This window comes from Oratosquilla oratoria, chromosome 15, assembly GCF_046742065.1.
Source record: "Oratosquilla oratoria isolate Oo_2021 chromosome 15, ASM4674206v1, whole genome shotgun sequence".
NCBI lineage: Eukaryota > Metazoa > Arthropoda > Malacostraca > Stomatopoda > Squillidae > Oratosquilla > Oratosquilla oratoria.
In genome coordinates this window covers 22,478,116-22,493,115 of record NC_134791.1, presented here as the reverse complement: position 1 = coordinate 22,493,115, position 15,000 = coordinate 22,478,116, and the positions used below count along the sequence as shown (strand labels likewise).

At 39.8% G+C, this 15,000-nt stretch overlaps 1 protein-coding gene across 3 annotated transcripts in view; it reads left to right on the top strand.

Moving 5' to 3' along the window:
* LOC143033357 (uncharacterized) overlaps positions 1 to 15,000 on the top strand; it is a 493,487-nt gene that overhangs the window by 12,787 nt on the left and 465,700 nt on the right. For 2 of the 3 annotated variants that reach the window (XR_012967176.1, XR_012967175.1), the window contains exon 2: positions 5,156 to 5,897. Coding sequence is in view for 1 of the 3 variants with exons in the window: in XM_076198694.1 (XP_076054809.1) it covers positions 5,904 to 5,990 (87 nt within the window). In the remaining 2 variants the exon portion in view is untranslated. Of the gene's footprint in view, positions 1 to 5,155; positions 5,991 to 15,000 lie in introns of those variants that run through there. The other variant, XM_076198694.1, reaches the window with a different exon arrangement.

The following is a 15,000-nucleotide window of genomic DNA, read 5'->3' as shown; positions in this document are numbered from 1 at the left end:
CTCATAGATCGGTCATACGAGCTCTGAGCTCTCTGCCGGGAGGAAATAGCTGTCGATCACGAGTCCAGCACGTGACCCAAGACCAAGGGGAATACACACACACACACGCACACACACACACACACACACACACACACACACACACACACACACACACACACACACACACACACACACACACACACACACACACACACACACACACACACGTACACACACGCACACACGCACACACGCACACACACACACACACAATGCCAGTCCCTTTAATTAGGGGACGGTCTTCACACATTTTCTTTTGGTTAATTATTTGTGATTTTATGCAGTTGAAACGTGGATCCCTCGCCCTCTTCCCTGAAAAGGGTTTGGTCGGACCGAAACTCCTTATGCCGGTGTCACATTATGCGGCGGCGTCGGATGCGGCCAGATGACGTTTGCAAGCTCGATTATTTTAATAAAATCACCTGACGACAGGGAGAAGCTTCTATAACGACCACCATCTCCCCCAGGGGGTGGGGAGGTGGGAGAGGGGGGAGGGAGTGGTGGGAGAGGGGGAGGGGGGAGGGGGAGGGGGGTACCAAGGCCGCGTGCTTCAAACAAAGGTTTTTCAAACAAAGGCATTCAAACAAAGTGAATGATAAATAAACTGAAATATCTGTCGTGCATTAAAAGGAAAAAATAGTAATATTGAGTTGCAACAAAACAGAGAGCGGGTGACAGGCAATTAACGAGGGATGGGGGGGACGGGGGGTGGGGTGGGAAAAACAGCGGCAGAGCTTCGCAAATAGTGCGAACGTTGTCCAGAAACGAATGTGAGAATTGTTTCTGTCACGGACACACGCGCACACGTACACGCACACGCGCACGCACACACACACACACACACACACACACACACACACACACACACACACACACACACACACACCTACACCTACACATACGAGTACTCATACACACACACACACACACACACACACACACACACACACACACACACACACACACACACACACAGCCAGAGAACCGGGGTTCGATTCCCCGGTCGGGCGGAGATAAGTTGGGTTTGTCTCCTTTCACGTGTAGCCCCTGTTCACCTAGCAGTGAGTAGGTACGGGGCGTTAGTCAAGGAGTTGTGACCTTGCTGTCCCGGTGTGTGGTGTGTGAGTGGTCTCAGACCTACCCAGAGATCGGCAAATAATGAGCTCTGAGCTCGCTGCCGTAGGGTGGTGTCTGGCTGTCTCGACAGAGGCTGCAGCAGATCCGAGGTGAATACACACACACACACACACACACACGACTCGATGGCGCAGTGGTTAGAATTCCCGCCTGCCACTACGGCGGTCCGGGTTCGTATCTTGCTCAGGGCTAAATCAATTTCAGTATCGCTGCGCTGTGGGTCGTTACTCCAACTCTTGTCGGCGGGGAGTTGGGGGTGTATGGGCGTATAAACATTACCCATAGATCGGTCATATATGAGTTCTGAGCTCTCTTTCGGGAAGGAAATAGCTGTCGATCACGAGTCCAACACGTGATCCAAGACCATGCTGAATCACACACGGCTGGATGGCGTGGTGGTAACACAATCGACAGATAATTCAGCGATCTGGGTTCGAATCCCCGTCCAGGGTTGAAAATTTCAGCATAACTTCCTTGTGAGTCTCGTTACACAACTAACCTTAATCTTGACACAACAATATCTCGTTCTAATAGATTAGTTTTTCTTATATTAACAAAACCAAACATAGATCTGGGAACAACATTATTTCTAAAACAAATATTCAAAACTAGAGTCACTCTTTCCTAAAAAAAAAAAGAAAAAAAAAAAAAAAAAAAAAAAAAAAAAAAAAAAAAAAAAAAAAAAAAAAAAAAAAAAAAAAAAAAAAAAAAAAAAAAAAAAAAAAAAAAAAAAAAAAAAAAAAAAAAAATCTAAGCTTTGTTAGGACACTAGAAAAACGAAGAAAAACGACAAAACTAGTTTAACTTTTATCCCAAATAAAACATATATGACAGAAAATATGACAGAAAATATAATAGAAACAGATAAAGCTTGGCAGGACAACAACAAGTGTGGATTCCTCTCTTCATCAGGACAACGCTCTTAGTACAACACGACTCCCCTCCAGGGATGAGGAAAGATAACTGAATTGAGGCACAGCAGCCTGGAGTGGCAGCGCGGGAGGGTGGAGAAGTGGATGAAAGTGGAGTAGGTCAGTAGGAGGAGGAAGAGGAGGAGGAGGAAGAGGAAGAGGAGAAAGAGAAGGAGAAAGAGGAGGAGGAAGAGGAGAAAGAAGAGGAGGAAGAGGAGAAGGAAGAGGAGAAAGAGGAGGAGAAAGAGGAGGAGAAAGGGGAGGAGGAGGAGAAAGAAATAGGAGAAAGATAAGGAGAAAGAGGAGAAAGAGGAGAAAGAGTAGGGGGTGAAAGAAGAGGATAAAGAGGAGGGGGTGTAAGACGGTGAGGGGTGAAAGAAGAGGAGGAGGAGAAAGAGGAGAAAGAGGAGGAGAAAGAGGAGGGGGTGAAAGAAGAGGAGGAGGAGAAAGAGGAGGAGAAAGAGGAGGGGGTGAAAGAAGAGGAGGAGGAGAAAGAGGAGGAGAAAGAGGAGGGGGTGAAAGAAGAGGAGGGGGTGAAAGAGGAGGAAAAGAGGATGAGGAAAAAGAGGAGGAGGAGAAAGGGGAGGAGGAAGCTGAGGAAAAAGAGGAAGAGGAAGAGGAGGTGGAGAGAAAGGGTAGAGGAAGGATGGGGACGAGGTGGTGGGGAAGGAGGAGGAAAAAAGGAGGGAATGGAGGAGGGAGGAGGGAGGAAGGAGGAGGGGGAGGAGGAGGAGGAGGAGGAAGTCAAAGTGTAGTAGTTGGAGGAGGAGGATAATGAAAAGAAACAAGGGAATCAGAAGATTGTAGGGGTGCCTATACGAGAGGAGGAGGAGTTACACGGGCAAACGAACACCCAAGAGACCTATTGGTCCTTACATGGCTGCTTCGATGCCTATCATCATCACCATCATTATAAATATAACAATAATGAATATGATAATAATAATATATATAGTAATAATGATAATGAATATAATGATAGTTATAATAATAATGATGGTAATGATGGTAATAATGATAATGATGATACTGATGCCAATGATAACGATGATAACGATGATAATGATGATAATGATGACATTGATGATAATTATGGTAATGATAGTAATGATATTGATGATAATCATAAAGATTATGATATTGGTGATGGCAATGATGATGATGATGATGATGATGATGATGATGATGATGATGATGATGATGATGATGATGATGATGATGACGACGACGACGACGACGACGACGACGACGACGACGACGACGACGACGACGACGACGACGACGACAACAACAACAACAACAACAACAACAACAACAACAACAACAACAACAACAACAACAACAACAATAATAATAATAATAATAATAATAATAATAATAATAATAATAATAATAATAATAATAATAATAATAATAATAATAATAATAATAATACCACCACCACAGTAGGAAGCGGCAAAAGTAGCCACACGTCTTTGTTATATACCTAATTATGTCTGTAAACAATATAAAGGGAGGAATTATATATAATACATATTAATTGATGGTTTTGTTCCCTATCTGTCATAATTAAGTATGTAACAAAGACAATAGCCAGTTTTATCCCATGTGGCTTCTTTTGCCCCTTCGTACGATGATGGTGATGATGGTGATGATGGTGATGATGATGATGATGATGGTTGTGGTGGTGGTGATGGGGATGATGATGATGATGATGATGATGATGATGATGATGATGATGATGATGATGATGATGATGATGATGATGATGATGATGATGATGATGATGATGATGATGATGATGATGATGATGATGATGATGATGATGATATTAGTATCACTATTATTGTTATCATCATCATTATTATTCTATACATAACTGTTTGGGGTGGGGCTGATATCGAGGAACAACGAGATGTTAATTTACAATCTTTTCTTTTTCTCTTCCTTATGTGCATTTGCTCAATGGTATTTAAATCCTATAAATATCTCCTTAATAGATTACCTTAACGGTGAATAAAATATCCTAGAATCAGGCGCATCTTGCGATTTTTTGTCTATTTACATTATCTTTTATGTGTCATTGTAACAAATGGAAATAATCTCCATCGCAAGGACTCGAACCTTTGCCTAAGCGACTCCTTATTACGAAACAAAGACGATAGCTTTGAGCCAGCCAGACCGTACAAAAGCTTCATAATAAGCAGTCGCAAAGCCAAAGGTTCGAGACCTTGCGGTGGAGTTTATTTACATCATTTTTTATTCTTTTTTTCTATGACCATCTTAGAAAATCTAATAGTACTCCTAGAGGGGGTTCTAGGGAAGCTGTCGTTTACTTGGAGGCCTGGGAAAACGGCTATATTATTTGTATATTTGTAGTCCATAAGTACGTAGACACACACACACACACACACACACACACACACACACACACACACACACACACACACACACACACATACACACGGTGGTAGAGTTCCCGCCTGCGACTACGGCGGTGCGGGATCGAATCCTGCCCAGGACTAAAATAATTTCAGTATCGCTGCACTGCGAGTCGTTACTCCAACTCTCGTGGGCGGGGAGTTGGGTGTGTGAGTGCGTGTAAGGTCACAGCATTATCCATAGATCGGTCATATACGAGCTCTGAGCTCTCTTTTGGGAGGGAAATAGCTGTCGATCACGTGTCCTTCACGTGGTCCAAGACCATGCTAAATCACACACACACACACACACACACACACACACACACACACACACACACACACACACACACACACACACACACACACACACACACACACACAAATGAAGCGTATTTCTGGTGATGAAAACAATTCGTTAGATTTTACGATAGTAATAATGTTTCGCAGTTTTAGCTGCCCTGTTAATAACAAGTATTATCAGTGTAATGTAATACCATATATCATTCGAGTATCACAACATCAGCTCAAGTGTCAGATCTGCTGAATAGATTTAAATGTTGTGAGCTTTTCTTGCTAAACTTGAAAATGTAATACACAAATCCCTCAGTTCTTAACTAATCTTGTTTTCATTCCATTTTCTAGGATAAACTAACGAATAAACTCACACTCAGGAACAATGGTCTCACGAATTCGCGTGACGTGAGGTTAATTCAGTGAGAAGTGTGAAATGTTCCATGACGTCAGGACCTGAGGTGAATAAGTTTTCTTAAGTCAGAACTTCTGGTGAAAAGGTTTTCGTTAAGTCTGTGCCGTTGTTTTAAAAAGATTTCATTTAGTTTATATCGTTTGTGAAAAAAAGTCGTCAAGTCGAAACAGCTGGTAAAAGAAAAAGAATAAATAAATAAAAAATATATGAATAAGATTTGAATCACCGGTGGGGAAAAAAAATCGCGAAGTTAGAAAAGTTGGTGAAAAAAATCTTTCAGTTGGGACACCTGGTGAAATAAATGTATATATGAATATCTTTAACATAGAAACAGTGTTGAAAAAAAAATAATTTCGCGCGAAACGTTGGTGGAAAATATTTCAGTGAAAAAAAAAAAAAAAAATCGATAAATCTGCGAGGTGAAAGATCTTGGCATGAAAATGGCATGAAAAGTCCCTCCCCTAAGACAGGATGTCTTAAAATAAAATAAAATCTATTTCGTATAAATCGGCACCAGAGAAAAAGTTTCCCTAATTCAGAAAAAACAGTTCTAGAAAATACTTCGCTAATTCGCAAACAACAGTGAGAAATATTTCTTTAATTAGGAAACAGTGAGCAAGAAGTAGGTCTTCAATACAGTAATTCGGATAGAGTGTTACACAACATCTTGATAACTCGGAATCAATGCCGAGTTATGACGAATCCGGATCCACAACTTCACACGACATAAAACGAACCGGACAGATCTCGCCTTTCATCGTAGATGCACAGGTAAGCTGAAAACAGAGGCTGTGATGTTTGTGTTTATATTATTTATTTACTTGTTTGCTATTATTTGTCTGTTTGTTTATTATTATTTCCTTGATTATCATTTATTATTAGTTATCTTTTAATTTATTATTATTTACCATTTACCTGTTTGTTTATTATTTAACTCTACCTATTTATTTATTTTTTCATCATTATATATATTTTTTTGTATCCGACCTAGTTATGGACCAAAAGGTCTCCTGTCGGTATGCTCCTCCTTTGTAATCCTTTGTAATCCTTTGCTTGTTTGACGAGTTTTAAACAGGTTACACATACTACGTACGTTCTTCAAGGAAGAATACTTACATGAACATATTACCTTTGTATTCAAGAATAACATTAGGCGAGTATAAACAGTATGTTATGTGTGACCACATATATAACAGATACCTGGTTTGACATCATCAGAGTTTGGCGAATTCTGTATTGCTATTCTTACGGTGGCGGCAGACTAGGCATTTTTCGCTAGCATGCTACTTGCTTTTGCTATTTCGTTTGAGCAGAAACGACTTCGGTTACGATCTTTTGTTTTCCAAATTTCCAAATGTCAAATTACTCTTGCATTATATCGTGAGAAGCTGAAAGACGAACTAAGGGAAATTAAACCTATACGAAAGTTAGACTCAGTGTTAAGATGTTTTTACTGAAGACTAGATTATTGTAACCGAAGTCATTTCTACTCAAACGAAGTAGCAAAAACGAGAAGCAAACTAGCATAATGTGCCGCCACTTTTAGGTGTCCTCTTTGTCCAAATTCGTTTAAACATCTCCCGTCGATTAGTTACTTGAATACTTTGTCTTATCAAACATTAGGGATTAATAACTAACACGATTAACCGCTTCCAGTTAAGTGGTTAACTTAACTTTGGTATGTCCAACACCAGGAGATTTCATGTCCACTTATAGAAGCTCCTGTGTTGTAAACGGAAGCACACAACTGGGAAACTCTCATCCGTCTCTGCATGTAAGCTCCTCCCACCTGTACAAGTCCCGCCCACCTCTAATAATAAACTCTGCTTATCTCTACTCTGGAAGCGACTGCTGCTTGTTAGCCTCCCACATGACGTCATATATTAACTGGTAATGGTCAGACCTTCTCTCCAAGGATTTTGACTATGTGTGTGTGTGTGTGTGTGTGTGCGCGCGCACGCGCGTGTGTGAATCAAATAGCCTGGCGGCAACTGCAACAAAAGGATAAGTACCATTTGATAAGGAAGGATAGAAGAAGAAGAAGAAGAAGAAGAAGAAGAAGAAGAAGAAGAAGAAGAAGAAGAAGAAGAAGAAGAAGAAGAAGAAGAAGAAGAAGAAGAAGAAGAAGAAGAAGAAGAAGAAGAAGAAGAAGAAGAAGGAAGAAGGAAGAAGAAGAAGAAGAAGAAGAAGAAGAAGAAGAAGAAGAAGCTAATGAGACGATGACAACACTGACAAAAACGACAAAGACGACGACGACGTTAACGAAATAAGTGAGGAAGATCGAGAAGAGAAAGAATAAATCTTTATCAACGAGTTCGAACTTCTCGTGCTTCTCCCTCGAGGTCGGAAGAGTAAATCGAGAACATCGAAATTTAATGAAACTCAAAACAGGAACAGAATCTCGCAACAGGAAATGCTAATACACTCATTTGTTCTTGTAATGAATTGGACGCTGAGACGACAAAACCGACGCTATTGTAAATAACAGATCCCAATTTTTTTCTTTTTTTCTTTTTTCAACTTACCAGAAGATACAGGCTAGGCCGTCGAGAACACGTTTACATAAGAACACAGTGAACTCTGGCAGGTATCCGAAAAACGATACGTTTCGTTTTGGCATCATACAGTAGGAGAGACTAAAATCTTTGGATTTTGCCTCAGCACTATCAAAACAAAGTGGATGAGTCGGTCTATTTCTTAGACCTCCTTCTCCATTATTTTTTCTCTTTTTTTATATTTACTTCTATGCAGTCTTCCTCTCTCTCTCTATTTCTCTCATTCTATATATAATATATTGAGACATTCTGGGAACTTGACGTTGGTTGGAACAAAAAACGCAGGAATCTTCGTCGACATTTATTCTTGACTAGTTTTGCAGATGAAATAAAGCATATCAACAAAACTATTTAGGGATAAACTCAGAATAAGACTCTTGTGTTTCCTATTTTACACTCACCTCTCTCTCACTCACACACACACACACACACACACACACACACACACACACACACACACACACACACACACACACACACACACACACACACACACACACACACACACACACCGGACATCATCTCGAAAATATATCTTTTTCCAAATATCATCGAAGCCATCTGGTGCCGTCTGCCAAGAACACCTTGAAGTCAGAATAACATCATCCTCAGCCCAGAAACCCCCCGGCGGGTGTCCTTTGGCGAAGTAAACCTCCCCAGCAGGAGACTCTCTCTCGCCTCGAGACCAGATCTGAGAGCTTCACGTCCTCCCCGCCAAGAGGCGCTTAACTGCTGCCGAAGCCGCCGGCGGCGTTTCTTGACATGTACGGATGGCCAGGGGCATATGGTACTCTCCGATTTGATGTCAGCTGTCGCTATTTAATTCATCTAAAGGAGTGTTTCTTGACCTGGGGGTGCTAGCAGCCGCTGGCTGTGCTGAAATCAATTCTAGTGAGTGCTTCGGAAGTGCTGAAGTCATGGCGGTACAATATCACTTCAATGCTCTTTTTTTCCCCTCGGGTTTTCTTGTTTCTTTAATCAACGATGATAACAGTTGGTTTTACTTTTGAGGAATCAACAAAATAAAAGATTAAGCCGTACTTCATTTCACTGTCCTTTATCCTTGCAGTAAACATATGTTAACTCGAGTCAGGGGAGTGCTACACTGCCTAGACCTGACTACTACAAAGGTTCCCTTAAGGTCGGACAAAGTTAGAAAACGCAGTTCTAAAGGAAACACTTATATAATGTACGTCAGGTATTTGCACATAATAGGTTAGCCCATTCAGCATTGTGATATGATGATGTGGTTTAACGTCACAAATCCCCCCCCTCCCATCGGAAGGCTAGGACGGTGCCCCTCACAGAGGGCTTTGTAGCGTGAAATTTAATAAACCATGCCATTTGTTCAGCTTCACCGGTGGCAGGATTCGAACCGCCAATCCCTTCGACCTTAGCCGCAAGTAACGACGCCCTAACACGCTCAGCCAGCGAGCTTCTTATTCAACATTGTACCTCACTGTCTAACTTGTGAAATGGAAGTACCGGACAATTTCACTCAGTTTGAGAGGGATCTTAGAACCTCACTGCATAACTTGTGACATGGAAGTACCGGACAATTTCACTCAGTTTGAGAGTGATCTTAGACAAGTGGGCGTGGTCTCGGTCGACTGAAGATCCGTTCACGCCCATGGGCGTCCAATTCTATTGAGAAACCATAAAGTGGAGAGAGATACGAAAGACACTAATTTAACCAACAACACCCAGTGCCTTCTTTAAACATTGTATTCTGACTAAAAACAAACGATCTTATACAGCTTTGAGAGAGAGAGAGAGAGAGAGAGAGAGAGAGAGAGAGAGAGAGAGAGAGAGAGAGAGAGAGAGAGAGAGAGAGAGAGAGAGAGAGAGAATCTTAATGTTAAAATGTGTGTGTGTGTATGTATGTGTGTGTGTGTGTGTGTGTGTGTGTGTGTGTGTGTGTGTGTGTGTGTGTGTGTGTGTGTGTGTGTGTGTGTGTGTGTGTGTGTTTTCAGTCTCCAGGTGGTGTTGGGGACAATCAATATGAAGAAGGCCCCTGAGCATCTTCCGAGGCCGCTGTTCGAATGGGCTTTGCCTGGAAGGGGAGGAGTGGGAGGATGAAGAGGAGGAGGAGGAGAAAGAGGAGTATGAGGAGGAAGAGCAGGGGGAGGAAGAATAGGAGTAGGAGGAGGAGGAAGAGGAGGAGGAGGAAGAGTAGGAGGAGGAGGAGGAGCATGGGGGAGGAGGAGGAGAGGTGGAAGAGGAGGAGCATGAGCAGGAGGAGAAGGAGGAAGGGGTGGGTAGGAGGAGGAGAGGCAGGAGGAGGAGCAAGAGGAGGAGAGGGAGGAGGAGAAAAAACAAGAAGAAGAGGAAGAGTAGGAGTAAAAGTAGAAGGGGGAGGAGGAAGAGTAAGAAGAGGAGTAAGAAGAGGAGGAGGAAGAAGAGGAGTACGAGTAGGAGGAGTAGGAGTAGGAGGAGGAGGAGGAAGAGGAGAAGGAGGGGAAAGAAGAGCAGAAAGAAGAGGGGTCAGAAAAGAAGAAAATGCCCCCTCCCAAAAAAAAAGAGGAGAAAGAAAAAGAAAAGAAGAGAAACAAATAGAAAAGAAAGAAGAGGAAGAAAAAGAAGACCCTTAGAAGCTGTACACCAGAAGGCGCTCAATGGCCGAAATTCCCACTTTTGTTCTTGATGGGAATCGTGCCGGGACCTTCGTAGACACGGGGCAGAAACAAATCCGACCGCTTTACACAGTGCCATTAAACCCTTTCTTAAAAAAAAAAAAAAAAAAAAAAAAAAAAAAAAAAAAAAAAAAAAAAAAAAAAATAATAATAATAATAATAATAATAATAATAATAATAATGATAATAATAATGATAATAATAATAATGATAATAATAATAATAATAATAATAATAATAATAATAATGAATAATAATAATAATAATGATAATATTAATCAACAACAACAACAATAATATTAATAGTAATATTATTATTAATAATATTAATATTAATAATAATAATAATAATAATAATAATGATAATAATAATGATAATAATAATGATAATAATAATAATAATAATAATAATAATAATAATAATAATAATAATAATGATAATAATAATAATAATAATAATAATAATAATAATAATAATATTGAAATAAATAAAATAATCGTTCTGGCTAATATTGAACAATTGTACTCGGTTCGAAGAAGTAGCCTGATTCCAGTCACTCACACGGTTCAAGAAACTCATTACACACTTGAAGCCCTAGGATCACCTTTAAATATTCTATTCTGTCTAACACTAGTACATTTCATTCATTTTAGGAGAAACCTTTCTATATTAAGGCGTTATCACACTGGGCTATTTTACCTCCGACAGTTGGAGCAAATTTGCAGTCTGTAGCTTTCGGGAGGGAATTTGATATGCTGGAAGAAAATAAATTTCCCTCCAGCATATCAAACGCCATTCTATGTAAATTGTTGAGAAACCAAAATAGTTTTCCATATTGATTTGATGGCGGAAAAAGTGATGGAGGTGGGCGGTACCGCCGATTAATTGGAGGCTGGACGAAAAATAGCCCAGTGTGATAAGGCCTTTAGAAGGATCAAGAAGGATCAATACTGATGACTACTGAGACAGGACTACAAATAATAATGACAGAATGAAGCTTAGTCCAACTTCAATGGGAAGACAAAGGTGGCAGACCAAATGGGCTTATGAAGGAAATGGCAAAGAACCGGTTTACCAACAAAGTGGTTAACGAATGGAATAGACTTAGTAACCATGTAACTGAAATAATTTGTCATTGAGAAGATTAGATAGCTTTATGGATAGGTATGACAGGTGGTAGGGGACATGGAACTGCCTAGTGTAGGCCTTATGGTCTCTTGCTGTCTCCTCCATTCTTGTGTTCTTACGTCGTGAGAGAGTCTCTAGTCTCTAAGAATGAAATCACCTGGAGGCAGAACGTGTTTATCGAAAGGGGAAGCTCATCACGAGGGAAGCTTTGAGGGATCCAGTACAGGGCATAAAGATCAGGAAATTTACATATACAAACGTTTACACACAGGCACAAACATACATATACGTGCGCACGAATATTCAGACACATGTATATGCACAGGCTCTCCCCCCCCCTCTCTCTCTCTCTCTCTTTCTCTCTCTCTCTCCCTCTCTCTTTTTCACAAACACACGTTCACCACACACACACCACACACTCACACACACACACACACACACACACACACACACACACACACACACACACACACACACACACACACACACACACACACACACACACATTAGTCACGTTGATTAGACCAAAACTGGAATATGCAGCGACACTATGGACACCCAGTACTAAAAAGAATATAAGGAAACTAGAAAGAATACAGAGAGCAACAACAAAGTTGGCAGCAGTTCTTTCTAAATTAACATACGAGCAAAGATTATTGAAACTAGAACTACCAACACTAGAACAAAGAAGAGAAAGAGGTGATCTACTGACTATATATAATCTCATGAAAGGAATGGAAATCCTTGACAGAAAAGATTGACAAAAAAATGACAATGGAAAAACAAGAGGTCATGAAAAGAAACTCAAAAAGGACAACTATAGAAGAGATAGGAAAAAGAATAGCTTCCCACACAGAATGCAGGATATATGGAATAACTTAGATGAAAAAACTGTGTGCAAATACTATTCACGATTTTAAGAATAAACTTGATGCTGAAAGATACAAAGACGGGGCGCCACGAGCATAGCTCTCTTTCCGTATAATACAACTAGGTAAACTCAACTAGGTACAACTAGGTAAATACAAACACACACACGCACACACACACACACACTCCCCCCTCTCGGTCGCAGCAAACAAACCATCATCTGTGAACAACGGCACCTAGGACACGCTGCTCATTATGTACTCAAATCAGACTAGTTCTAAAATTAACACAAATTGTACAATGATTATCAGTATATCTAGGCTGTTAACTCAAATCAATAAACCGATTATTATCAACGTTACTATTACACACATACATACACAAACACACACACACACACACACACACACACGCAAATACTAATACGCAAACACTAATACACACACATAATACATATATGCAAACCCGCATAGTATTATTTCCATATTGTGCACTTGGCTGGAAGCTGGATAGAGATTACGAGAGGATGTTTTTATTTTTTTGGGGGGTTGCAGCGAGGCTAAATTGCCCATTTTTTGAGTTCCTTTTGCTCCATTCCGAATAATATTTGTCCTGTTCGGTCCGACAGGAAAAGGGTGTATGAAATGAACGTTTTTTTGTCCATTACGTTCACTAATGGTTTGCCAGCCTGTTCAATTGAACACACGGGGCAGGGGGGGGATCTTGGAGTGATTACGTACAACTTGTAAACAGGTTCTTTTGACCTGCCGGGGGGGGGGAGTTGTAGAGATCGAGACAGACAAGGCGTCTACACATCCAAGTCTTTGACAATGTCATAATTGCATTTCGCGTGTTTGCATAAGATCGTCTTTGTTGTGTTTTCATCGCTAGCGTTGGCTTCGTCGGGTAGTACAAGACGACTTTATTCAAATTAAACTGGGCCCTGCACGATCAATATTATTGCGCAATATTCCGTATTGTGCAATATTATGGACGGTGTAGGGATGGTATTGAAGAGACATACGTGTTTGGCCTGTACATTTGATGTCTTCAATATATTGTGTCATTCTTCACCACCATTCTTACACCGTCAGTAATATTGTGCAATACAAAATATTGCACAATAATATTGATCGTATGGGGCCCGCTTAAGAGAACCCTTTCAGTGGGTTCACGGACAAGCCGTCAGATGATTTTATTAATTTTTGGTGGGCGGGGGGGGGGAGAAGTGGTAAAAAAAAAAAAAAAAAAAATTCTGCCATTGTAGAGGCACCTTGCAAGATGCAGCACAATTGCATGCAACTGTTCCCTTTTTGCACGCCAGAACGCAGACACACGCCCGAGACCCTTAGGCTCACTTTTATGAATATATCTACGTTAAAATAGTCCTTATGAACACCTCGCGCGCTTGCATGCAACCCCAACACCTGCGGAAAGTGCTTGTCTGGGGCAGCCTCCCTTTGAATATCAAACTCGATTTGTATCTTTGTTCTGTTTGTATGTATGTACGTATGTATGTGTATATAAATGTATGCATATATGTATGTGGGCGTGTATGAATGCATATATGTATGAACGCATGTATGTATGTATGTATGTATATATGTATGTATGAACATATGTATGTATATATGTATGTATATGTATATGTATACATATGTGAACGCATTATATATATATATATGTGTGTGTGTGTGTGTGTGTGTGTATGTATGTATGTATGTGGGTATGTGGGTATGTAGAGTATGTACGTATGTATGGTATGTATATATGTATCTATGCATGAACACATGTATGTATGTATGTATGCATGTATGCATGTATGTATATCTTTATGTGACCTAGGTTCGATTCCCAACGGATACTACAGACGTACCCAAGCTACCCGAACAAACTGGGCAAAGGTTAAGGCCGTGGTCGTAATTCGAATCTCTCTGGCTCTAGGTTCTCCTTCACAGTGTCACAGATACCTGTAGTCCTTCACACAATTACAAATGATCTTCATTAAAAAAAAAAAAAAAAAAAAAAAAAAAAAAAAAAAAAATTAAGGTCCTGTTCAAATTGATGGTTTGAACCGCAGTGAGACAGCGGCGATATCGTACAATCAATGAAAAAATGGGCGGTTGTGTGAACGCTTCCACTGACTTGCATTGTAACTGAACCGCCGCGGTTCAAACCGCTAGTGTGAACAGGGCCTAAAAAATAAATAAATAAATAAATAGATACATAGATAAATAAATAATAATAATGATAATAATGATAATAATAATAATAATAATATTAATAATGATAATAATAATATTAATAATGATAATAACAATAATAATGATAATGACAACAACAACAATAACAATAATAATAATAATAATAATAATAATAATAATGACAATAATAACAACAACAATTATAATAATAATATTAATAATAATAATGATAATAATAATAATAATAATAATAATAATAATATAATAATAATAATAATAATAATAATAATAATAATAATAATAATAATAATAATAATAATAATAATAATACCTTCCGTACCAGGTGGTACTTTCCCTCCCATCTCACCTGGCGCCGGGTGATTTCATTCT